Source organism: Ammospiza nelsoni, chromosome 3, assembly GCF_027579445.1.
Source record: "Ammospiza nelsoni isolate bAmmNel1 chromosome 3, bAmmNel1.pri, whole genome shotgun sequence".
Lineage (NCBI taxonomy): Eukaryota > Metazoa > Chordata > Aves > Passeriformes > Passerellidae > Ammospiza > Ammospiza nelsoni.
This window is the reverse complement of record NC_080635.1, coordinates 27,830,670-27,858,531: the sequence shown is the minus strand read 5'-3', so window position 1 is coordinate 27,858,531 and position 27,862 is coordinate 27,830,670. Positions and strand designations below refer to the sequence as shown.

Sequence of the window (27,862 nt, the reverse complement as noted above, 5' to 3'; positions counted from 1 at the left end):
GAAAACTTACTGTGCATGTAGGGATAGGTTGTGTTACGTACATGTTACAAAGTGGTTTGTGCGTGTAAAACAAGCCTGACCTGGCACAACAAAGTCATATTTACCTCTGTAACAGCAAAACCACTGTCTCCTACATAAACCAGCTTTGTCAGATATGTTTTTATGTGGCTGAAGTATGCTCTGGCTGTAGAAATGTTTATTGCAAGCAACATCCCCTACATGACACTTGGCTTTCTCTGGATCAGCCACACTGCTCTTGCAGGTCCTCAGTGGTCACCCAGGCATGGCCCCTTGGAACAGACTGCATATTTTATCATTCCTTAAGGTCATTAATATCAGCAGTTCCTAAACAATGTAAGATCCAGCTGGCTGCCACATAACCCCCTGTGTATAATTATTCAAACCCTCAAGCAACCACCTATTCCTACCTCTGCAAAGTGATTTGCCAGAATTGTCCAGCATAAAGCCAGGGCAAACAGATATAAACAGCTCTGCATCCTCCCCACAAGAAGTCAAAGCAACAAAACAAAGCTCCCTGTTTTAAAAGTCATGTGCCTTCCCAAAACTGTTCCTTCAGTGAATTACAGGATATACAATAAAAAAGGTCTGCATTCAAACAGGACTATAGCAACACCAAATAGAATGTGATCATCATGGTAAGGCTCTTGCAGATTGAAGAAGGAAACAAGATTGCAGCTGTAGCTGATAACTTTCCAAGTGCAGTGTTATCTTGGATGTTCCTTAACTAAAGAAGAATACAAGCTATATTTCAAGAAGTCAAGATGTTCAGATAAAGAAATCAAAGTATAATTATATTTGATGCAATCTTGGAACCACTTACAGCCACCATCACAACAGACAGCTAAAAAGAAGGTCATTATATATATAATTATGACAGGAACCGAAGAAATTCGAGAGGCTGCTTAGAAAAATGGATCCACTTTATTAAGTGTTTTAAGTTTTTATGAGAAGACTCCAAAATTATGTCTTAACTCTGATTGCAAGATTTCCCCGTGCAGGTAGGTGACACACTGGAGTTGTTAGGATCTAAACTCATTTAACTTTAATTTAATGCCATATGTTAGCCACGAACTTGAATGGAGATAAGAGTCAATAATCCAGGAAACTCCTAAGCTAAGAGAAACCTCAACAGCAATAAAACACTAAGGAACCACATAATGGATAAAGACAAGATATTCACTATTCTCTTTATTTCCTTAAGGATTTGTATAAGACACAGAAATTAGCAATAAAAATTTAACTTGACAGTGAAAAAACAGAATAAAAAAACGGAGCCCAGAGAAAACTAGAAAGAGTCTAATTATTAAATTCTCACTACCTGTAAAGAGTGACAATGAAATTTTAAGCCTATCTGTAAAAGCACAAGTCAATTTAACTTTTTTACCATTTACCAAACTGTAATCTTACTTGACAAAAGAAAAACATCTGGGACCCCTTTATCAAGCCAAAGCAGGGCAGTGAAGCCTATAAGCCTCTTCAAAACTCTGTTGAAGGCACTGAGGACATCAGCTTCATTACTCACGCAATAATGAAATGTAATACCAGTAGATTTGTGTTATCACAAAGTGCACCAGAGTTTCAAAAGAAATTTGGAAGAGGCTAAAACAACAGCAGTATGACTCCCATCAAAGTACATAGGGGAGGTTAAAAGGTAAGCTGGGAGTCTGCCAAAGTGCCAAATTCATGGCTAGCCCACAAGATTGTCACACATAGTCCATAAAAGTGCTTGCACCGACAATCACTCTGTCAAATTACAGTTGCCAGAAAAAACCTCCCCAAACCAAGAAACCTCACCAAATCCCTCTAATTTTGCAACTTCGGAAAAAGAAATCTTAGTTCACTAAATTAATATGAGAGTAGGAATAGATAATGTGCTATTTAACACCTCACAGGAAAAAAAAACCCCAACAATCAAAACACACAGAGAAAAGGAAACAAGTGAAAAAGTAAGAGAAAAAGAGTTGTCAGGCAAGCTTGTCTTTCCAGAGCAGCAGCCTCATTGAAAAAAATTAAAACTTTTAACTCTTAGACCCGTATTTCCCCAGAACTGTTCCAAGAAACAGCCAGCTCTCCTACTCCTCCAGAAGTAAAGTACACAGCCATATCTGGAATGTAAAACAATCTTCTGTACAGATTGTTCCATTCTGATCCATTCTGTCTTTTATTTCTTTCCTGGATTTAGTGCCAGTTGTCTACCTCTGAATCAGAACGTACCAAATAATACAGTGTCAGATAGCTCAATGACAAAGGTCTATTAAATTCTTCTTTTTCTCATTTTGCATTCTCTTTGTAGCAAGTAAGAAAGTCATCTGTGTCTGACAAAATGAGTTCCTACAACCTGAGTAATTAATTACATGCAACTGCAAACAACCTAACCAGTTAAGCCAGGAGAATGCTCAGATTTCTTGAATGCAGCAATGCTACATTAAGCTGTTTCTCTCCTTTGTTTTTTTGCCAAGATACTTTGTAGAGTCACTTCAGTTGACTTGAGCAGTCATTGCATGAAATGTTGTGGGTTGGTTTTCTTTTCCTTTTCCTTTTTTTTGGAGGGGGGGGGTAGGTTTTGTTCTGAGATTGCTTTAAACAGAAATTTAAGCCTCGGTCTCTACTTCTGCATTCCTGCCACCATCACAATCGCCTCAGAAGCTGAGGAATGACTGGCAGTGTCTCAAGAAAGAATCAGGATTATGAATTATGTTTGTGCAAGTTGGAACAGAAGAGCAGGCTGACTACAGGTAACCTGTGTGAAAACTTCTGTAACCCTCACGTCTTCCTCCACACGCGAGTGCCATGAGGCACTGAGTGCCTTGGCTGCCTCCAAAGGCTCAGTGGATGAGCATAGCCCTGGGTTCCTAAAGTCCCAATCCCACCAGTAGCCAGAGAGATAAGCATCTCTCTGTGTGAGTGGCACAAGTGTCATTTAGATAACACACAGTTTTCTTGTTGAAAGTAAGGCAGTTAAACAATCAAGATGGGTTTGGACCAGTAAAATCAGAAAGTCTGCCAAACATTACTAACAGTAGCCTTTCAACACAGTAAACAGCAGTGACTAAATAAATATATATTTGAAGAACAAGATCAAGCAGCTGAGAAATATGATCACAAGCTGGCAAGCAACCACTTTACAGTGGCTACTTTACTACTTCTACTCCGACTGCTGATTGAGCAACACCTCACAGAATGAAGCATAAAAATTATTATGTACATATAACAGCATTGAAAGCAGGAATATTCATTTAAAAGGTAGAAATTAAATGAAGGATTGTACCTTACCAAAGATCTATAAAACACCAGCATTCAGAAAGATTGAAAGCAACAAAAGCTAAAGTATAGAACTACAGAACAACCACTTTTTTTGGTGACTTTCAACTGCAATAAACTCTTTCAATAGTGTATTTGAAATCATTGCCATTGTTCCCCTGCATGGGAAAATCACATCCTCTCTGCAGGCTTTAAATAGACAAACTGTTCACACAAGAAACCACAGAAGGTAAAAAGAAAACTTCCTACAAGAACATGGAAAAACCATCAGAATAATTCTCTAGTTATTAGATTTACTGAAATTCATAACTGAAGCGAATATGATCATCATAGTATTTAGAAATTTCAACAAGATGATTTTTAAATTTGTTTAATTAAGGTAAGACTTCTACATTCCTAGAATTACTTTCTTAGTTACTCAGTGATATCCAAGTTGCTTTTGAGAAAAAGATGCTACACCTACATCAGGTCTCTCATGCACTCAGCACAAATTTCCTCTTTGATGTCTTCAAAATACTGATAACTAATGTATTAGGTTACAATTCTAATCAAGATGAAATTGTATATAGAACTAGCCAGAAAACATGAAGGAAAGTCAACAATTAAAAAGCTATGATGTTAGCTTCTTTAGTGATTAGATCTCACCAACTTAATCTCAGTTTCCATACATAAACAGAACAGGACAGATATATTAGAGGATTGTACTTCCAGAGTGGATTCTTTTGTTTGTCTAAGTATTTTAGTCACTACCCATCAGCAAGACTGTTTTCCCCCTCAGCAACAGATCAGAGATAAATGAGAAAATTCAAACCATACCTACTAAGAAAACACAAACTAATAATATAACAATATTTTTTTTTAATTTGAAAACCTCTAGGAGAAAGAAGGAGCCCATACTTTCTGAGGTTATTGAGCATAAACGGGCAATAATTGCAATGTCGTTGGGTATTAGGTTCTACCAGTGACCTCCCTTATCTATGACTAAAAAAAAATAGGGGACACACTGGATTGTTCATGCTTGCAAATGAATTCATGGCAGTAGAGCAGTTTGTGTTAGCTGAGAGGAAGTAGGGGGATACCTGAGTGAGACTAACAGTGAGAAAAAGATGGTTCTGCTGCTTTTGTTGTAGTAGGTTATCTCAATTTTGCCTGTGATTAACTGAAAGTCTTGGAATTTCTCTGCTTTGTTTTAATGTTGATCCATTAAGTAATTACTGAATTTATGATACACAGTTTTTGACACTGTTACATTGCTTGAGATCATCAAAGAATAAAGATAATATATAATACAAACTCTGTAGTAGAGTTGTACTCAGTAATATACAGAAAAATCTGCTGTGCAGACTTGAAAACTGCTATTTTCCAGTGTCAAGTTTGGAATAAAGTGAATCCACCTTTTTCTGATGTGTATCATTGTATATAATTGCTAATGGCAGATGAATTACTATGACAGACTTGGTTTCAAATAAAGCCAGAGATACTATAATTCATTTTCATTGAAGTTCAGACGGCAGGCTAGACATAAATGGGAAGTGTTGACTTTTAATGTGACCATAGTGACATTCTCTTGTCAGGCATGTTTACTCTAAAAAACACACACATTTACTTATATAACACAACATCCACCACCCTGCCATTTGCACAAATGATTTGTGGACTAAGGGGTGGCAGACATGGGAGGAGGGAAGTAGCAAAAGCAGTTTGCTCTCTACCCACCAAAGACATCGGAGGGAGATAAACACACGATCACTGTCTGTGGCTCTGTAAGCCCTCATTGCTACGAGGCAAAATGAGGCTTGCAGATGTGTAACATCACCTCTCCAGCAGTGCCCACCAGTGAGAAGCCTTTCAGGTCAGCAAGGGCCCAAAATAGAAAAGAAGGCTGCATATATTCTATGGTCTTAACTGTTTACTGATGTCCTAATGACATATTGAACAAAGGTTTAATATTCATTTCCAGCAGCTTAAGGAAACCAATGCCTTTTACAATAGCAGAAAAAAAATCTCTTGAAAATAATTTCTTTATATGGCTTTCTATTGGCTTTGACCAAAACTTTATTACAATTGTCGGTAGCACCTTAGGGCATTACTGAGCCTGATCTACTTATCTTATTATGCTGGGTTTCCTTTAAATAATGTGCAGGCAAATAAATATATTGTACTTAACAGCTTTCCTTTGTATGACTTTTCCTTTCTTATTATTTTCACATTTTTATTTGTGAACCTAAGTGAAATATGTAGAAGTTCAAATATGCATTATGTAAGCACAGAAGGGAGTGGTCTCTATTTCTCTTTCAAGAGAAGGTTGCCTTAGCATTCACATCATGTTACTTTATAAACCTCATCCTTCATGACTCCCACACCTGGGAATGCAACAATTTTTCCATGGGTCTGAGATAGGAATGTGATATAGCACTATAATGCTGCCTCTTGATTCAACTTACTGCCAAAGACTTGATTTAGACAAGCTTTTTCTAGGATCCCAGTGGCAATTCTCTCTTTCCCATGGCCCACAGGCCTGGAGTTTTTGTACCAAAAAAGAACTGCCACGAATGGACCTGGCTTCATATTAAGCCTATTGCATAGGACAAAGAACCTGCCCCAGAAATTTGCAGTTAAATAAGATACCAATTTATTTTCTCATTTTGTAAGCCTTCTTGAGATTTTTGTGAAAGTAAGGCAAGCAGCCCCCAGCCTGGTGCTCCAGCCAGGGACTGGCTCTGCTTGGGGGCTGAGCTGCCTGCATGTCCTGGTCCTCCCCTACCCTGCTAAATGTCCCAACATTAAGGCTACCAGTAGTTTCCTCAGAGATTTTCTTCTTTTGTTCTCACTCTCCCTACTTCGGTTTAAACCACCATTTTCCTACTTTTTCCTTGAAAACTTCAGCTGAAAAATTCTTAACTGGCTCTACATATTCAGGGTGGGAACAATGGGGTGAAATCTGTTCTACTGCTAATGATATTTACTGTTTCAGCCCCCACTACAAAGCCCATGATTAAGTAATTGCTAAATATGTAATGTGATAAACCTTGTCCTCACTGACACCTTGGTGATCTCACTGAAGACAAGAGAGGTCCCCAGGCTTAGCCAAGGTCTGAGTCAAACTGTGGTATGCTGCTCTGTGAGGTTCAGTGCTCTTATTTTTGCATCTCAAATAACATCAAAATAAGATTGTGTATTATAACAATAGGTTAGGTGGAGCACAAACTAAAAGTGCCTACTATGTATGTCCATAATCCTTTTAAAGAAAACAATACTTAATCATTATTTGATAAAACCACTTGATGAAAGACAGTGAAAGGACAGGGTGAAGCTAGAAAAGCTTGTTAGATCAAGTTTTGAAAACTCAGTTCTGAAAAAGATGTCACCAGAACCTTAAAAAGAAAATTTATCAGTGGACACCCCAATGAAGTTTGGATCTGCTCAGAAGTTTTTTCTTTGGAAACCAAAAGCAATGTTGGTTTTCTTTTTTGTTTTTTTTCTCAATGACCTTAGTAGGTAGGACGACAAAATCATTATCATTTGAACAACAATAGAATACAAACCATGCAAACAGAAAGAAAAGAGCACTTGCATTTCAGGCATACATTTTCTGTGTCTAATCAAATAGATTTAAATTCTTTCTTGTCCTTCCTACATTTGACTGAAACTTTCTTATACAGAGTAGGAAATCATGCACCAAACAAATGCATGCATATCTAGGTAGCACTTTGCATTTCTGTAGCAGTTCTCATTGAGCTATCTCAGTAATGAATCCTCATAACTTAACAAATCAAGGATCTTTTATCTTATACAGGTATCAGGGAAAACAGAATTAAAATATATATTGTAATCAATCCCAATTCCATCAATTTTCAAAATTTACCTTAAACATTAATATAACTAGAGCTCTGAAACATTTTCTTCTGGTTTTAATCTTCTATCTTGTATTTTGCAAGATTCTGACTAGATTTGTGCCACCAGTTATAGGAGATTAATTGAAGTACCATGGTTTGCCCCAGGCTCCCTCCGTGGCCATCTCCACAGATATCTTCAGGCAGATGATACACAGAACATGTGGGCTGCACAGCTTCCTAAAGCAGTCTGTCCTACTTCACTGACTGTAAATGTGCTCCAGGAGAAGCAGGATCCTGACTTGGAAGCTTCATTTGTGTTCCTAAAGTTAGGTGAGATACATCTGAGCCTTTGTGGACATTCAGCATGAACTGCTTCCTGCTTCCTTATTCCAGATTATTCCTTCTTTTTCCAGACAGAGATTTGATTCAAATTCAAAGTTGTAAAACTTCAATTTTTGTAGTTGAAAGTCAGACAAAGGTAGATTTCTTAAAAAGACCTGCATTTACTTGTCTTTTCAGTCATGGAGGAATTGCCACACACAGAATTTTCTAGGCTTTAAAGTTATGCCCGCTAATAATTCTTATTTTTTCTCACTTAGGTCACATGGAGCACTCCTGTGCAAAAACTCCCTATATGCATATCCATCAAAAAGCCAGACATCTATTGCTCTGCTTTGACACACCAACTAAAGGGCTCCAAAGCATTATTTTTCTACATTGTTCAGGCACACAGAGAGAGTTTTCTGAAAAAAACCCCAAGAAACCAGAAGAAAAGCTGCTACTGTAATCAGGCATGATTGCAGGCATTTCCTGTATTTTGCTATCAAACCCGTTGTTTTTTCCATTACATAGTAAGTGAACTTTAGTAAGGTCAAGACACCAGAGAAAAACAGGATCAGAATATCTTTAATCAACTGAAGTTGAGTATTTTAGTCTCTCTCTTTCAGTTGTTTAGCCCTGGATCTTATCCGACATCTCCAACTTTCTTCCTTAAATCACAGATATATAAACCAGGTCAGCTTGAATTTATGGTTTAGCCAGTTGTTTTCAATGGCATTTAACTTGTTAGCCTTACACTTCCCCTAGCCTAAAGGTCAATCAACCTCATGCTGTGAAACAAGACCAATATTATTCTAATATGATATAAGTCCAACAGGGGAGATGGGTTTTCATTCCCAATAACAATACTGAGCAAACAAACTTCCCTGGAGGGAAGCCTATCATTTTCACCACAGTGACTATTAAGATCAAGTGTAAGTTCTGAAATTACTATTAAATGACAGTCAAAGCTGAGATAGCGTAGGTGAATTTGATCCAATCTTATATATTGGTATCCTGCTATCATGCTAAATGTAGATAATTTTAAGGTATATATAACGCCCTGTCCTGTGCTCTGAGCCTATTATTTTTGGAGAGAAGAAGTCTTTATCTTCCATGAATGCCAGATGACATTTTCCTTGTGAATGTAATACAAATGTCAACACCTGCCTCGGAAATGACCACTACCAAACACATTGTTGACTGAGTGAAGAATGGAAAACCAGGTTGTGCTAAACCCAGCAATTCTACAGAGAAGCTTCTGATGCTTCCAGCCATATGGAACCAGGAAGGAAAGAGACTTCAATATTGGTGGTATGTTGCAATAAGAGCCTAGACCTTTCTCCCAGAGAAAAGGTGACCTATCAAAGATGAGCACAGGCTGATGATCTGTTACATCAGGAGTGCCAGGAAACACTTAAAAGGCTGTGCAGCATTAGAAGTGCTGAGATGCAGCTGATTATTGTGGTGGGCACCACAGATAAGGAGGCACCTTGGACCGTGGGGCTGACCAAAAGCAGGACTCTGCTTCATTCCCCACCCTCCAGCATTCCCACCAAAAACACATAGGAAGCTTTAACAGCTGTAGGCACCCCTGAGGAGCAAGGTGTGCAAGGAGAAACTCTACCAGTGGCATGCAGTGAAAAGCAATGATGAAGACTCAGTGGGTGACTGTTAAGGGGCACTGAGGCACCCATCTGCCAGCCTGATAGGCTCCGGAGGTGTGCTGCATTCCAGCAGCTGAGGTCTGGGATGTGGCCGAGAGGGTGCCACAAATTGTCACAAACACACAATGCTCTCCCACCGCTGCTCTTATGCCATGTAGGCATAAATGACATGGCAAGCTGGAACCTGGGCCACAATCAGGGAAGACTACAGAACCCTGAGACGGCAAGCAAAAAGTATTGGTGTACAAGTCATCTTTCCTTCTGTTTAACCACTTGGAGAAAAAGATGAAGCCAAAAATATAGGCATTATGCAAATCAATTTCTGGCTTTGTGGCTGGGGCAGTCATGAACGTTTTGGCTTTTATGACAATTGGACATTCTTCAATGACTCCTAGTGTGTCAGGGAGAAATGAGATCCACCTGTCTAGAAGAGGCAAGGGAATTTCTGATAACAGGTTGGCCACTGTGGTGAGGTGGGCTTTAAATTGAAGGACTTAGCAGGTGGGGCCCAAAGCGGCAACATTTCAAGTGGGGAATAAGCCAGGCCAACTAAAGTAAGGACAGACATTCCTTAGCTGCCTTCCAAGATGAGAAACAAAAGACCAACCATCACAAGAGTATGTATACTGATGCAGGCAGCCTGGGGAGCAAACACAAGGAACTGGAGCTCTGTGCCCCGTCAGAAAGCAGGGATAACTGAAACACGGTGAGACAACTCACATGACTGGAGGACCATGATGGATGGCTACGGGCTGTCACATATAGACAGCCAGGGAAGAAAAGGAGGAGGTGTCATGCCCGCTGTTAAGGAGAACCTTAAATGTATAGCAGACAGCTATGGTGATTGTGGAAGCCCTACTGAATTCCTGTGGGTCAAGAACAAAATGGTTGTCTCCAATGGGGATCATAGAGTAGGCACCTGCTACTGACCTCCCAGTCAAGAAAATAAGGCCAAAAAAGCAATATTTGTGTTATTTAAAGCAAGATTTAGGTCAACAGAACCTGACTCTCATGGATGACTTCAGTTATCCATACATTTGTTGGAAAAACAATTAAGCAGCTCATGGATCACCCATCAAGTTCCTGGAATGTGCAGAGAACCACTTCCTCATGCAAACATTACATGTGCCAACCAGGAATGAGGCACTGTTGGGTTGCTACTTGCAAAGTGGTTTACCAAGCAATCCTGCTTTGCAGTATCTTCATCAGTGATAGCTTTGGCTGCAGTGATCACCATATTGTTGGACCTTAGGATCTGGCTGAGCACACTGAAGCTTAGTACGAAGACAAAGGTCTTAGATTTTAGAAGAGCAAACTTCAGCTTGCATAGAGGTCACTTAGGAGGGACTCCTTGGGAAGCTTCCATGGACAAGAAAGGAACTAAGCTAGGGTGTTTCAAGCATGCTCTCCTGGAAATACAAAACCAGTGCATCCCCTTTAAAAGTATGGAAAGTTGGCAGAGCAAGAGATTTCCCTTGGCTTAACTGTGAGCTTCTGAGTCTGCTCAGAAACCAAAAGAGAAGTGTACCAGAGATGGAAAAGCAGATTAATATCCTTTAAGAAATACAATGGCATTGTCAGGGTGTGCAGAGATGGAGTTTAAAAAGCAAAAATTCAGACTGAGCTGAAACTGGACAGAGATGTCAAAAAACACAAGAAAGGGTTCTTCAGGTACCTAAAGAACAAGCAGAAATAGAAGCTAAAAATTGTCCTACTGGTAAACAAGTGAGGTTAATTAGTCATCAACAATGAAAATGCAGCACTTCCAAAAACTTTCTTCAGCTCTGTCTTCACCAACACTGTTGGGTGCCTGGGCTTGGGATCAAGAATCCATGTTGATGAAAACACCCCCTCACTGTCAGTGAAGGAGGAGTTGGTTTATAAAGTATTATAGGAGCTTGACCCCTACAAATCACTAGGCCCTGACAATATCCACCAGAGGGTATCAAGGAAGCTGGCTGACATCGCTGCAAAGCTGCTCTCCATAATCTTTGAGAAGTCAAGGAGATCCCAGAAGACGAGAAGAAGTCTAATGTCAACCCCATCTACAAGAAGGGGTAAAAGGAGGATACAGAAAACAACAAGCTCATCAGTCTTAACTTTCAGGTCCTGGGAAAGTTACGGAACAAATCCTCCTGGGGCTATCACAAGTCAGATGAAGCACATGATTGGGAAAAGCCATAATGGATTAGCCAAAGGCAAATTGTATGTGACAAACCTGGTGGCATTCACTGACAAAGTAATCTGCTCAGCTGAAGTGGGGCAAGTGGTGGACATCATCAACCTTCATTTCACCAAGGCTTTGAACATGGATTCTCACAGCTTCTTCCTAGAGAAACTGATGTGCTACAGCCTGGATAAGTCCATGAGGCTCATGGGCAACTGGCTGGCAGGACACACCCAGAGTAGTGGTAAATATTTCCTTTTACAACTGGCAGTTTGTCACAAGTGAGGTGCCCCAGGGACCAATCCTGGTCTCTAGGCTGTTTAATATTTTTGCAAGTGATCTGCATGATGGGATCAAGTGTATCCTGATGAAGACTGATGTCAACACCAAACTGAGTGGGGAAGTGGACACATTGCAAAGAGAACCACCCTGAAAGAAGACCTGGATAGTCTGGAAGAGTGAGCTGACATTACAAAACTCAACAAAACAAGTGCAAGGTCTTGCAACTGGGGAAACATAATCCAGGAGTGGAGCATAAACCCAGCAAGGGAGAAGCTCTGTGGAAAGAGATCTGGTGGTCCTGGCAGACACCACGCTCAGTGTGAGTGAACAATGTGCTGCTGCAGCACAGAAAGCAAATAGGACACTGGGCTGCACTAACAAGGGCACCACTAAAAGGATGACCAAAGGACTGAGAATCCTGCCATATGATGAAAGGTCGAGAGAACTGGGTTGTTCAGCCTTCAGAAAAGAAGCCTCAAGGTAGACCTTATCACCACGTTCCAATATTTAAAAGGAACAAACAAGTTAGATACTCACTTTTTTGGAGAAATCACACAGAAAAAAAGAAGACCATACACTATTCCTGGAGCGATTCCAATTAGACACGAGAAGAAAATTTTTCACAAGGGGGAATATCTGGAATTGAAACTATGTCCCTGGTGAAGTGCATGATCCCCCAGTATTGGACACTCTTAAGATTCAGCTGGAGAAAGTGCTGAGCCATCTTGTCTGGACAGTACTTTTACCAAGAAAGTTTGGATACTGATCCCTGGGTCTCCCTCCCACTTGATATATTATCATTTTATGACTCCCAACAGGTACAAAGAAAACTTGTGCTTTGGTCCAGGTCTGTTACTTAAAGGAGAAGTCCAGGTTGCCTTAACACTGCAATAAGACTAAGAGCAACCTTATTATCTATCTTCTAAACACAGATGCAAGCAATGAAGGCTATTCAGTGCTAATTCAGATGATCTTCTTAATTACAACAAGGTTGTTTATTGAAAGAAAACTAATGAAAAGAAATGGCCATTTCTCAGTGAAGAAACCAGACTGTCAGCATACTCCAAGATGAGAACACACAGCAAAGATGAAGCTTGTAAAATATTACAATCTGCTGGTAAAAGCTAGCACTAATCTTTTATGCCTATTTTGTGCTTCTATCCGGAATAGATAGAACCACTATTAGATTCAGGGGGAAAGTGAAAACACAGCAATGTAGGGAACCTATGCTATAACTTGACTTGGTCTTCTTTTTCTTTCATTCCTTTGAACAAACACCATATACACACTCCACAAAATTTAAGGAAGATATTTAAAAATATATATATATATTAGTCTGGCAACCACAAGACAGGACATACAATAAAATGGCCAAACACAGGTGACTGGGAACAAATCCTGAGGAAGCCATTAATGCACCAGCATAAGCCAACATTTCAGTGCCTTTTCTGAACTAGCCAATGCCCTCTGCACCTTTATGAAGCCCAGAAAGTGTAAAGGAGAAGGGTTGCTAAAGGCTTTTACATAAATTGTTTCTTTTTATAAAAGAAACCAATTGAAAAGAATCCTCTTCCCTATGCTCCCAAGGGTGTCCTTAGCAGGGAACAAACACAGCTCCCAGCAGTAAGCAGACTCCTGTTAAGCTCCATATCATGTTTCCATGGAGAAAAATGCTTTCTTATTCAGAACAGAAAAACTCTGCAGTGAACTTTTGTACAGACACTGATTTTTTTCCAACCTCACTTTGGTCTTTTTATGGAAAGCATTTCCACAGAGTGGTGCCTGTAATACTACACAGAAAGGACTAAATAAATTATATAGCATAAATGAAATGATGTAACAAAGCAAGAATGTTGCTTCCAACAAAATGTTTACTTATATGGAATAAGTAGAAGAAAGATTTTAGTAATTTTTGCTTCTATTCTGATTTCAGTAGCATAGTTTGCATGCCTTAACATGTTTTTAACCTATCACGTGGTCTGAACATGGGAAGGGTATGTAGGCTTTTCATTTAAAACCTTTTCTAGGCGTGCTGTGTTTATTTGGGATCAAAACAGCCGCAGTAAACAGCAGTTTAACAGATTTCTGCAGAAATTCTTGTAAAATCTGTGAGTGAAATTTATTTTGTCCTTTAATTTTCCAAATGCATTCTATTATACAAAGAGATTTGTCTGTTCCAAAATTCTGTAGAGTTAACAGCTTTCTATTATGTTTGATGGAAGACCACTGCAGCGGAGGGATTCTGGCAAAATTAAGAAGAATATTATCTGTCTGTAAAGCATGAAGAAGACATCTGAAAAAATGGGAGTTGGTTGCTCTTATATGTTGATCTATGCATGAAATAAACTCCTAATACTGCTTACAGACAGAGGTCATAGAACTTGATGGTTCAAAATCCAATTCTTGCTTTGATATGTAATTAAAAAGGGCTATGTATGTTAATGCCCAGAACTATATCTTATACTATTTTAAAATTACATTCGTGTAGCAAAATCAAATTACTTTCCCCCCAGTCTCTGCCAGGAAGCTTCACAAACATTTCTAGACAATCTTTTCATGTGCAGGAAGTTTCAGCTCCAGCACATTTCCAATGTAGCTCCTGCAGCCTTCCCCCATCTCCTCCAGAAAATGTACTTGGGAAAGCTACTTTGGCGGTAGTGCCAACTTATAATGTAACCACTTAAAATCTACTTATACAAGGCACCTCAAGATTTTTAATTAATATGAATGCAATGGAAAGATGAATCATGAGTCATTCATGTGAAATAAAAATTGCTACTGCAATTTACCTTCAGCTGTGAAGACAGACTACCAAGAGAAGCCAACAGTCCAGCCCAAATGCAAGATAGAGGTACTTCTGAATAAACATTTGAGAGGCTAAAATGTCATTTTAATCTCTAACATTTGCTACTTACTGGGTAGTCAATGCATGTAAATATTAACTTCAGTAGGATTATAATATTAACTACTGGTCAGTGTAGGCTGCGCTTGAACAATTTCGTGAACATGAAAAAACTATTTTGGGCCTGGGGAATTATCTTTGTAACTTCTGCATGCCCAGCCTCTTCTGAGACCTGCTAACCAGACTTTATGTTCTGACAAGAACAGAAATTATCCCATAAAGCTCCCAGATAGTTATGTGGGCAAAGACTAGCAAGGAACCTAATTATACAGCTTACACATAAAGTCTAATTAAATTATAATGCACAATAAAGTCTCTTTGCATCCTTCTGACAGTCTTAAACTGAGCACACTGAGTACAATTTAATTCCATTGTAAAATTGCTTTTCTTCTGGTGTTGGAAAGAGGTTTTACCATAAATCAGAGATTTTTAAAGAAACAGTCACTTATACACCAGATGGTGGCTTCTCTACTCCCATGTCATGTCACAGTCATATTTAAAACATACTTTTATTATCTATTATCACATTTTGAATTCCAAATAAAAACGCATGAACAAACAAACCTCTGAGAAAGATTATCCAAAGCTTTTCAAACAGAATGGGAGAGAAGTTGCAGAAGCTGTACCATATCTCTAATATGATATATTAAACTCACCATTGCCCAACCCTGAAATAAATAAGGGTATTAATTTCTACTCTCTGTAGACAGTTTATAGTATTGTATAGTATTAAGACTTGCTAGTGTAGCAAAAAAATATTAAGGGGCACTGTGATTCTCAACTCAGACTCATTAAACGATGACACAAAATACTCCATAAGCAATGATACCATTCCACCCTTTCATCCTTTACTGCCCACTCAGCCTCAGACACAAATCCTTCCACTGTCTTCCTACCTCCATAATTCTGATGCTGTAATTAGGCAAATGTAACTATGTTTGACTGCTTTTTAAATGGATTCTATTACATAAGGTGTGTAAAAACCAAACCCTATTATTACATGTGCTATGGGCACAATTTTTGATTTTAGTGTAAACTGTCTTGGATTTGGTTTATATTACTTTGCCCTAACTAAGAGCACACATATCTGAGACAGGGGAGAAAAGTCTGTAGTGGTAATGACTTATACCAGATTTTTCATTGAATTGTCTCTGGCTTTATAAGCTATAGCTCACTAACACCAGTTAATGTTTTGTTGCTATTACTACACAGAGAATTTTCAGGATGCTGTTTCAAAATTTCTTCAAGCCCTCTTGCTCATGGACAAAACAACTACTCAATCTGCAGATGTTTTAGAAATTATGGTGAAATCCTCTTCCTCTTGGGACATCCACAGAAACCCCAAACTTTTGCCTTACTTTGCGTGCAAACACACCACTAGCTCAGATCTGGAGCTGGCAAAATATTTCCTTCTTTTTCTTTCATGAATTTTCAAAAGGTGAAAAGAGAACCTGCCTAAAAACCAGGGTTGTCTGAAGGGTTTCTTTCTGCTCTGCTTGGGACATTTTTCACTCAGTGTCTGTGGAAATTAACTTGCAGTGTTTTAGCAGAGGCAGCTTCAACAAGCTTGCAGCAGATACCTTTAGCCTTGTGCAAGACATATATGCTGCTGAGCTGCTCTGTACTTTCCTCATGCACAACCTGAGGATCCTTTTATGCTAGCAGATATTTAAAGACTTTCATATAAATGAGAATTAGAGCTTCTTGATAATAGTTATGGCCTCTCTGGACTCTACAGATTATCAGCAGATGAACTGGCAGCCACTTGGTATTCCTTTTATATCCTCAGTATACAGTACCATAAACACTTGCTGTCCTCTCAGTGGTAGTTAAGTTTACACAGATACACACTCAGGCAGTTTCTTAAGTGCCAATTATTTTTGTTCTACAAGTACTCTGTTAGAGCTCTTCCAGATTTATTGATGTTTGAAAGCTTTTAAATATCCATTACACACTTAACTGACCATAGCAACTCCATCTGACTCATTATTTGTGTTAGAATATATTTAGGCATTTTTTAAAATGGGTCTTAGTAGACCACAGGATCTCCCTTGGAAACCCTATAATAAATCAAGTAAATACCTGGTGAAGTGCTATAATGATGTTTATTTGTAACCATTTAATTTTATGCTTTATATTCCATGTTTTGAACATATAAAGTTCCTCTGTTCAGGTTATTAGTGACCAAGTTTTCCTCAGTTAATTTTTTGGTACTGCTTCTGTATTACTCAGTTTCATACCAAAGTGCACCCATAGTGACTGCTATACTGGCAACCTGCTGCTGCCATCCCATCCTTCCCTTTCCTTGAAAGGGCAATCACATGCTTTAATACTGGAATACCTTGTGAAGAATAGTTTTATGACTGCCACTGTCAAATCTACATGAAAAAAAAAAAGCACACAACTGCATGTACTGTTTGCATTTGGCAGAGCGATATTTTCTGTATCTTCCATACATCAGGAGAAGGAAATGGCAGCTTAGAGGAAAAAAGCACACATATATCAGTGCCACCATTATTCCTGGCCTCTCCCATTTATTTGCAGTCTCTCTTTGCTGTTCTGTAAGACTGACTACCGGAAACAAATTCTTTAAGCAGGAAGCAAGAAGTGGAGACTCATGGGGTATGTACTTTGTGAGAGGTGCTGCTTGGGCTTCTCATAAGCCTCTCTTCTCAAAAGTTGGATGTTACTGTAGAAATGTTTTTTAATCTAAAATATTGTACCCCCATCATAAGTGGTCTTGGGGGACTGAAACTCAACTTGGTGGTGGGAGTAAATTGTCTGTTCCTGGAGCCATCCACTGCTGGGGATATAACAGTGCAGAGACTACACAATCTCCCATCTTGGTAAAAGTTGCCCTTGGCAACCCTGCTATTCCTGCTCCACTTCTGCCTCCTCCACATGTACTCAGTGCTGCTGAGATGAGGAAGACTCCTACTTGTGATTATTTCTCCTACTGTCTGCTGCTTTGGGGAGCTGCTTGTTCAGGCTCTGTGACACTGTGGCAGCCAAGGAGAGGGGCATGCATTACTGCACATTCTCTTGGCACAAGAAGGGATTTATTATCTCTCTGGCCTTGTTACCCCTCCCCTTTCTGCTCATTTTTAGCACTCTCAGGGCCACCAGAGCCATTTTGTTCCACTTTCTGATTCCCTTGGTTAGACTGCACCTTGCCTGTCCAAGGTCTTTCTGATGTAATCCTACCACTATTTATTCTGGTAGCAAAAGAGACTTTGGTGAACTCCCCGAAATGCTGGTGCTCTTACTGGCTGTAGTTTCTCTGTTTTAGCTTTTTAGGCCTATTTAGTTAACTTTCTAGTGAATAATATTATTTCTGCTTCCTTCCATTGGAGCATAAGCTGTCAGCTAAAATTTTCAAAGGATTCAGTGATAACTCAGTTATGTCAGCTTTTGGATTTTGGCTAAATTTTCATTTTGCAGTTTTAAGCAAAAGAACACACAGTTTTTAATAACAGTGGCTTCTCAAATGTGATGATTTGCTCTTTTAAACATGTTTTCTATCTAAGAAGTCAAACCAAGGTCCCAACTCATACAAGAAGCTGCAGATATGCATATGAACAGTCTCACAATCAAAATCAGCCTTTGAGGAGCGACCTGCATGCAGGAATGTTTGCTGCAGCAGCATCTAAGTGATAAGCTCTTATATAACAAAGAGGTGGATAAAAGAGGGAGTGGGAAGATGGGCAAAGAGAATAAATGTAAACATTGAGCCAAAAGTAGCAAGGTTCTGGCCAAAAAAATAGAAGCTGTATGCAAATGTCTTTACTGAAGGGCATAATTCAAATTCTCTTTTAAGGCTGTTCAGCATTTTTGACATTACTATTAAAAACTCCCCAAGTAAATAAAGTTCCTTATTTGTTTTCATCTAACACTTTACACTACTTCCCAACTTTACAGCCCAGAATGTGGATTGTATCCTGGGCTGCACCCAAAGCACTGTGGGCAGCAGCACCAGGGAGAAGATTTTGTCTCTTTCCTCCCCTCTGGTGAGACCCCACCTGCAGTGCTGCATCCAGCTCTTGTCTCCAGAAGCCATGGACCTATTGGAGAGAGCCCAGAGGAGGGCCACAAAGATAATTAGAGGCATGGAGCACTTCTCCTGTGAGAAAAGGTTGAGAGAATTGGGACTGTGCAGCCTGGAAAAGAGAAGGCTTCAGAATGACATGACTCTGGCTTTCCAGTACCCGAAGGGAGCCTACAAGAAAGATGGAGGGGGATTATTTACAAGAGCATGTAGTGACAGGACAAGGGGGAATGGATTCAAGCTGACAGTATTTTTAGATACTAAGAAGAAATTCTTTACTCACTGCCACTGAAGGCAGTGAGTCACTGGAATGGGTTGCCCAATGAAACTGTGGATGCCTCATCCTTGGAAGTGTTTATGGCCAGGTTGGATGGGGTTCTGAGCAACCTGGTCTAGTGGGAGGTGTTGAAACTAGATCTTTAGGATTCCTTCCATCCCAAGTGATTCTAAAGTTCCATTATTCAGTGATTCTTTGTTGCGTGAAGCATCTCAAGAGCACAACAAAATCTTTGTTAAAAGCCTACCACCTCAGAACCACATTTGCTGTGCACTTCTCTCCCCCATTATTATGAAACTTTAGTAGATGCATTCAATAGGATGAAAAAGGCAAAGCTTCACCCGTAATAGTTTCAACACCACTGCAACTGGGTTATAGAAATATTTTTCCTTGTTTGAAGACAAACATGACTGAAAGGCACAGTAAAATTCAATCCTAAGTTTTGTCTCTTAGCAGCAGAATTACATGTAGGAAGCATCTTTAGATTTTTAATGCATTGTGACACAGAAATGCATTAAAAATCTAAAATTCTCTTTCTGCTGTTAGAAAATTGTTTGCAGAGTATGATTTTGTTTGGAGCTAGTGTACCTGATTCTGCAGAAACAGCCCTGCATTAGGAAAACTAATGGGTTTGTTCTGTATCAGTACAGTTCAGTTTCACATGTGCTGCAGCTCTACTGGATTTTTATTTTGTGTATGTTTCTCTGAGTTAAAATTTTCTTATCAAATGCTGAGAGATAACGCACATTTCTTCCTGTTATAGAATAAAGACACAAACATCAATCATCTAAAATCAGTGACATTCACCCAGAAATAAATACAAATATGTCCTGTAACATTTCACTGCTATTATCTGTTGAGAGGTACTGTTGCCCTTTCTATTGAGGGTACCGGAACATGGCTGCCCTCAGAGGAATGTAAACTTGGCATTAACCCTGGCAGATTCCCACTCCCTGCTCACTCTCATTTAACATTAACTCACTCCTATACTGTTATCAGAAGGTAAAGGTCATAGCTTTATTTACACAATACAGCACTATACAAACGGTCATTAAACAAGAAAATCTTGCACCAAATAAACACGAAGCAAAAAAACAATGCTGACCTCGCTACCAAGAACTCCCCCTGGAAGTACCTTGTCATTCCCCAAATAAGGGCAATGGTGCTTCTAAATATTAACTGCCCAGCACTGCCCCCCCACAGACCCAACTCCCACGCACCAGCCAACTAAGGACTTTTTTATGTTCCAAACCCAGGAGAAATTTAAAAGGCATTCTACTGTTGGCAAGACCATGTGGCTCATATCCTATTCCCACAGCCTTTACTCATCCTTCCACAGCTGGAAACCTTGTCAAAGGCTCTCCTATACGACAGAGCCCTTAGCACAATACATAAGCTGGGCAGATGGCAGGGTGGACTCCCTCGGTCTGAATGCCAGAAGCCTGGGAACCAACGCTCCTTCCTGCTTCCCATCTCCCTCTGCTCCGCTCCTCTCCACCCCGGCCCACTGCCTTTTCCTGCGGGGAAGACATCCTGCTTATTTATGCATGTCATGACTGTTGATCTGCCTAGATCCAGCGAGAAAAAGTGCAAAGAGGGCAGGAGGCCACTGACTAAAATCCCGTTGGAGCTCATGCTCAGTTTTAGAAACTAGAGCAGGCAGAGCAGAGACAGTGTGGATGTAGTCCAGGGCTCAAAGCCGGCCAGGAGCACTGGTCAGGTGGCGTGGCTTGGGCAGCAGTCCCTGGAGACACTGGGACTCCACACCAACCTGCACAATTCACTCCTCACTTCCTATTTTTATTGAAGGTGATGGAAATAGTTTTTTGCTCACTTGAGCCAGAAGCAAACTGTGACTTCTCTGTAGCAGACTGCTGCAACAGGCAGCTTATGTGGAGAGGACCATGTGTTCAGTATATTCCTATGCTTAGGTGTGAATATGCCAGGTGAGGGTACAAGGTCTTGCTCTCTTCCATGGACCACAGCTAAAGCACCAATTTAACTTTTAACTATTCAGAGTTGTAATAAGATGATCTTTATATGCTTAAATCAAAATGTTCCACATCTAGTTTTGCTTAAAAAAAATAGGGCGGAAGGGAATTTTATTTGGCTGCTGCCACTCAGAAATAACACAGTAAGTTAAATTGGGAGAATGATGACTTTTAACATGTTAACCACTGACCATGCAACATTTTCATCAGTGTAAATATAACTCCTCATTACTCTGCCAAGGCTGCACTGAATCACACAACCACCAATGAAGTCACACTTTATAAATAAATATTCCTATTTCACATAAAAACACACTAATGAATGTGCTTTTAATTTTAGGTAGTTCTTCTTTCTGAAACACTGGTGTGTGCTGCCCTGATAAAGAAGAATGCTGGGAAAGCTGATTATCCGGCGAAAAATTCAGTTAGTGTTCAAACAAGTTCCTAGGGTAGATGTGCGCGGAAAAAGCCCGGAGGTACTCAAGGATTGGCATCAGCATATTTACATCCACATTTACCTCAATTCAGCGTTAATAAATCCTTCATCATGACCAACACATTAATTACAGAGTGTAGAGAGCCTTAGAAAGCTCCAGCAAGTTACAGGCTGGGTTATTACTTCATATTGCTGAGGCACATAATAACCCATAGTTATGAATAAGGACTCCATCGTGGCCATGTGCTGCATGATGTGAAGGCAGCATCTCACAGATCTTACACTTGAAAGCAAAATATTTGCTCCTACGTTAGTCAACCCAAATCAGGTGACACTAATTTCCCAATTAAGGTATTTTTCATCCTTTCAGGTGAACTGAAATTGTATACATTAATTTTTTTTTCTCTTTTATGCTCCAGAGAGAGCACTTGAATGATTCTGGAGGATAAGAGACCAAGAAACACACAGCTACTGAAACAATGCTTACAGCTCTCACAGTTATTTCCTAAATAATGTATGAACTAGGGACACTGTCATTTCTGTTCCTGAAGAGGTACCCTGTTCTAGTGCTGGCCTTCCTGCCTGGGGGGACAACAGTTCTTTGTAGGTATTTCAGGACACAGCAGGTCACTCGTGTCACCTCGCTTGAACTCCTACTCTGAGAGCAGCCAGCCAGCCAGATACTCCTGACCTCAGCCCAACATCTCCAAGTGAAACAAGAATATGCCACATTTACATAAATCTGCAGAAAGAGCACAGGAATGTTGAAATTCACTACAAGAGGGGAGCACAGAACTCACAGTTAATTAACACACACAGTTTGTTGCACTTTCCCTACATGAGAATATATACTAATACATTTTATATAAACATAATATATATTAATACATTATGAAAACTGACTTAAAATACAACATACTCCAGGGGCAGGTGACACTGAACATAGTCCACACAACCTTTCATCACCAAGTTCAAACTCCAGTCCACCTCACAAAAAAAAATCAAAATGAGATTCCTAGTCTTTAATTCCCGAAGCTTGGATACATTTTTCCAAAGTGGTGCAACTGCAATTGCATAACACAAACAAGGACAAGTGCCAGAAAACAGGATTGAAACCGATTAACTCTACTTGTATTATCAGGCCCCAGTCTGACATGTGCCTGAATAGCTGAATGCCAGATGAGAGGGAAGGTGGCAGGGATGATGTAAATATTTTTATTAGGCTGTTGAAGTGTTTTTGACACAACAGTAACACCAGACCTTTAAAAATGTCACCCTAAAAATTATCCTGAATTTTATCTTTCATGAAACATGCATTCAGTAATGGAATATCTTTATATATAAAAATTGTGAGGTTCATCTTTATTTCCAACTTAAACTCAATAAGCATAAGGAGGATAAACATAAGGAAGATATATGGAATTCCAATGAGCACACCGGTAATTGGACAAGTCTGGGAACAACTGTTGGGCTAGCTGCAAAGATGTGAACTCAGAGAATAATTTCTATTGCTAAACAGGGAGCTGGCTTTCTCTTTGAACTTCAGGGGAAATGAGGATAAACCAGTTATTATAAAAGATGATCATTTAGTATCATCATAGCACTTTCTAAAAACCTAACCAACAAGCCAAAGCATGAGCTAAAGCTAGTTATTTACTTCCAAAAATATAACTTTGTTTAGCTCCAAACAAATACTTCCACATACAAGACTGAAAAAAGATCAGAAGGTATAGCAGCTATTTTGAAACCTACATTTCCATCAAACATCTTATTTTATTTATATATTCCCCACTTTCCTTGAAGTAGTGCCCACACAAGCAACATTTCCCATTTTGGAGAATAACCATTAATTTCACACCACAATGTTTTTTCTAGAAATATAATTACACATAAGACAAGTATTCTTTATTAGAATATCTGAAGGCAAGTCAGGTAGTTATGACTGGTAGCTATTCAGCAGCAAAGTTTGTTTTATTTTCTTTTTTTTTCTTTCCCTTCTCTTTCCTTGTTTGCCAGCTAATAAGAGCTTAGGAGATGTAAAGGACTGACTTGATCCCAATGCATTTTTAACATTGTAGTAAATAATGCAGTGAGGCATGGAATAATTAGGCTGAAACTGTTCTGTGCAAGACAACTATTCTTATGCCTGCTTGACATGAATGAATGCATTCTCCCAAGGCCTGGCACATTGTGAATGAATTCTGACATCTTCTTATCATTAATTAATTTTAAATAATTTCTTCCTTCTACTTGTATTTTACAGCATAACTGGGATATTCATTTTACAAATATTTGAACTCCTAGTATCTCACAGTTAAGAAAATGAATTATGCTTACAGACATATCCACGTCAAGATCCAAAAGCCTGTGTCAAAACTAAATACAACTGAATCTGTTCCTAATTTCTTCCTGTTGTTTTCAATAGTTTATGGTTCCATCCTACAACTCATGTTCTCATGTGACTTCTGATCACACACTCAGCATAACAAGGCATTTACAAATTCAGTGTCATACTCCAGCATGCATGTCAGACATGTCAGCATAGTGTCTGAATCAAAAGTTGTGAGCACACTGTGAAGTTTAAATTATGAAACATTGTCTCAGAATGACATTTCTCCTGTGATGGAAGCATTCTGCTCATGAAGTTATACAAAGAACACACGCATACGAAGAGATTCAATGCATCCAGGCAGGAGCCAACACTCAGCAGAAGCTACATGCAGGACAAGGGAAAAGAGGTAGGAAGGAAGAGTAGAGAGAGGAGGATTTGTGTTGAGGGCTGGGAGCAGTGAAGGATGGGGGCCTGAATGAATGCACATTCATATAAAGCAGGGAGATGTAATTTTATACTAATTCTTTCCTGCTGGCTCACAGAAGTCATGGAAATGACTGCTAATTACAAGGTGTCTACCTCCAAGTTTCCAGGAGGAGCAAATTAGCTCAAGTATTTAATGGAGACAAATCCTCAAAATCCTTCACTTTTCAAAGTGCCAAGCTTGTCTGTTTCCCTTATGACAGATACTTATAAATTCTGAAGTTGCCACATTCTATTATGTGAATGTACAAATACCTAGCTTTGGAAATAAATGCAATGAATAGGAAATATGATATGGGCAGGAAAGGTAAGAAATGTGTTGGATCTTCAGCACTTGAAAACAAACCCATGTGAAGTGTCAGGCCCAAAAGTACAACCCAGTATGCAAACATCATACCAGCGTTAATAAAAGATGGAGATTAAGAGCTGCAGCTAGCAAAGAGTTTTATAAAGAAAACTAGATTTTTGATGAAAAGAGCACTTTCAAAGAGATTTACTTTCCTCAGAAGCTGTGATGTTCTGCTGTTTGCTATGTCTCTGGAAAGGAGACGCCTTTGAGAAATTTGCCTATTAATCCCTTTGTATGTGGCAAAGCCAATTGCTTCTAATGGAACTTACCACTCAACCCTGGTTACTAAAAATTTAATACTTCCTTCTCAATTTCTAGTACTCTCAAGACCTGTCTTTATACAAATGTGACAAATTCCGTATCCTTATATTAATGGTTTGGCTCACGAAATCTCTGACTGCCTGTCTCTGAGATGACTACCTCAAATCAAAACTGATAACCTGAAAGAGGGTAGGAATATCAAGGGAAAAAATGGAGCTCAGTTAGATCTGAAGAACTCAGAGTTTTTACTAGACAAGACAGATTTATATTACAAAACCTGTTAAGCATGCTGCTTCTGAAAGCCCAAATTTATCTCAAGTAATAATAGGCTGCTAAAAACAAATAAAAACAGAGAGGAAGTGTGAAATGACAAGATAAAGGATTTAATAAACACATTAACATCAGGGTGAAATTTTTCAAAGCGAATCCTCAGTTTTAATAATAAAGCCTATCCCTAAATGCATTCTTCATCCCAGCACAACAATATGCACTTTCTCTGTGTGTGTGTGCATGGTTGTTGAAGATTAGAGACTGAGGCCAGTGAGGGAGGTTTAAATAGATGCAGGGCACTTGAAAGCAAATCAGAACTGTCTCCAAAGGGCCACTTCCTGCTGGTGAGTAAGCCTTCACCCAAACAGTCCAGAGGAAGGGGCATAAGCAAAGCATTGCAAAGGACCATCCCGATCGTATCGGACTGGAGACAACTAAGACAAACAAACTCAGGAAGTGGCAGGGGGTTAGAAACCCAGAGGAAATCTATGGCACAGGGAGGAAAGTGCAGAGATTGCACTGATCTGCAGAGAGGTCACCTCTGGGTCGCACTGTGCCAAGCTTTTTCAAACCCACTTTATTTGGACTAGAACACAAAACTGGCACACACAGCTGGTGACTGCTGCAGAGGCTATTCAAATGTTAACATTCTCAATGATAAACAGCCAAAAAAAAGTTCTGTGTAAGCAAATTAGAACAAACAACTAATCCAAAACTGGTTGCTAAGAGATGGAGGATTTCAGCCAAAACCATCCTGAAGCCCCAAGAATACTTTATTTTTGATCAAAAAAAGTACCTGTAGATGACTCCATGTTGGTGAAGAAACATGAGAGCTGATGTGACCTCTGCAGCATAAAAGCGGGATCGAGGTTCGTCAAATTTGCGTGAGCGTTGGATTTGAAACATTAGGTCTCCTCCATTTACATACTCCATGACGAAAAAGAGGCGGTCCTGAAATTAATTAAACAGTGCTATTTAGCTAATTTCTTTTAGTGACATAAAGGACTGCTCGAAGCCACACTTTAAATGACTGGAGCATTTACATAAAGAAATAAAAGCAACTAATACTACAATTCTGAAAAAGGAGAAAGCTGGCAACCAAAACCCACCAAACCTAGAGAAAATATGGTTAGTCTCAAAGTGAGAAATTAGAAAAGGCAATCAAAATACTGTATCAAACAGAACACATACACATCTACATACCAACAAATACATATGGAATTATAATCAAGTTCATATAATAACAGAGATACTTAAGTGATGTTATTTCTTTTATAATTTAGCCATGAAAATCATAGTTTTAGAAAATTTAGCCAGAATATCTCATTAAAAGATATGTCAATTTTGTCAACTATTGACAGGCTGTGAGGCAAATTTCAGTCTTCTTTCTGCACTTCTTCCTTACCAGTTACTTTGTCTGCAAAGCATCTTCCCCAAATAATGAAAAAATTATTTAGAACTGTTAAGCTACAGAAACCAGTGCTGCCAATCTCAGACACTTATATATGTTTTTTTCAATTGCCTCAAACCCTCATAATGAAATAGGATTGCATTATTAAAGTATGTTTCAGGTTCTTTCTATATTCGTCTAATGGTTATCACTTCCCTGTTCAAGCCTTCAAACATATTTCCATGATGGAGGACTAGAAATGAATGTTCCTTGAGAATATCAACTGAGATTCTCAAGCAGTCACACCATTAACCCAAAAGTTCAGTACATGTTGAAACAGTCAGAACTGAAAATATCAGCAAACTAAACATGTGCTTGGCATCTTGAACCATTTATTATCTAAGCTGGCAATGCATGTGAAGGCATAAGGAAAGAAATGGCACACATATAATTGACATAATTTAGATCCATTTTTTAAAGTGTTTCTTACAATTTTTATATTTTTCCCCAGTCTGTACTAATACCTCTGAATCTTCAACTTCTTGCCTGTCCACCCTTGGTGAATCCCTACTCCACATTCTTTATTTCCTTACTGTTAATTATCTACAGCTATATGCACATGAGTTTAGTTAGAGGGGGAGGTAATCCTGATGTGACACGGCACAGACATTTCTTTCCCTGGCCGCATGATTCACAGGTGTGTGAGCATGGGACTTCACCCCTGTGCAGCTCCGGTCTCACTCTGCAGTTTGGCTCTAGCTCGTAGTCTCTCGTGTGCTGGGTTGAAGAAAAAGAGACAAGATATGACATTGCTTTGGACAAGGAAAAACAACATAGGATTGAGGTTAATTAACCTCCCCCAAGTGAATCCAAGCCTGCAGATTACATAGTTTATATATATGAATCCAGAATGTCATAAATGTTTGTCGTTTGTCTTTAATCATCTACTCTACAACTCAGAGTCAGAGTACAGCACTTAAAAATACCCTTGAACTTCAGCGTGTGCATTAATGCTGCTCATTAAGCGCCTAAATGTTATACTTATCAGGGATGCTTCCTGGAGGAGGCTAGAAATGTTTGTCTGACTTTTTGCTGATTACAGAAAGAGGATGCAGAAAAAAAAACTTTGTGCCTTTCCTCCTGTATCTTGGGAACACAGAAACTGCCGGACTGGGTGAAATTTGGAAAGCCAGGTGAACTGGCATTCTCAATAAAACATTGCAAATGACTTTGGTACATTTTCCTTATCATTTCCTAGGAAGGAAAACATCCTGAAGAATAGCATCACAGCTTCTGGCTGCATCATACACTCAGAAGAGCACGAATTCAAAGCCAGGCCTTTGCTCTTTCTGTAATGCTCAGTACTGTTGATATGTTCAAAATCATAGTGCAGACCTTCTGACATTAGTGTAGGGTTTAACTACCACCCTCTTTGTGTCTTTAAGCAAAATTATTTGTGGTAAGCTTACTGGGAACTTACTGGCTCTTGTGCTGTCCATCTGATTTATCTCAGAACCAGTAAGAATTATGGTCTTGCTTTTAAAAGAAAACCTGGTAGTTCTCAGATGGTGTTA

General features: G+C 39.3%; 1 protein-coding gene across 1 annotated transcript in view; it reads right to left on the bottom strand.

Moving 5' to 3' along the window:
- The window catches only part of PRKCE (protein kinase C epsilon), a 287,171-nt gene that overhangs the window by 30,043 nt on the left and 229,266 nt on the right, over positions 1 to 27,862 (bottom strand). Inside the window, exon 11 of the mRNA XM_059467747.1 lies at positions 25,695 to 25,849. Within this exon, the coding sequence (XP_059323730.1) occupies positions 25,695 to 25,849 (155 nt within the window). The remainder of the gene's footprint in view (positions 1 to 25,694; positions 25,850 to 27,862) is intronic.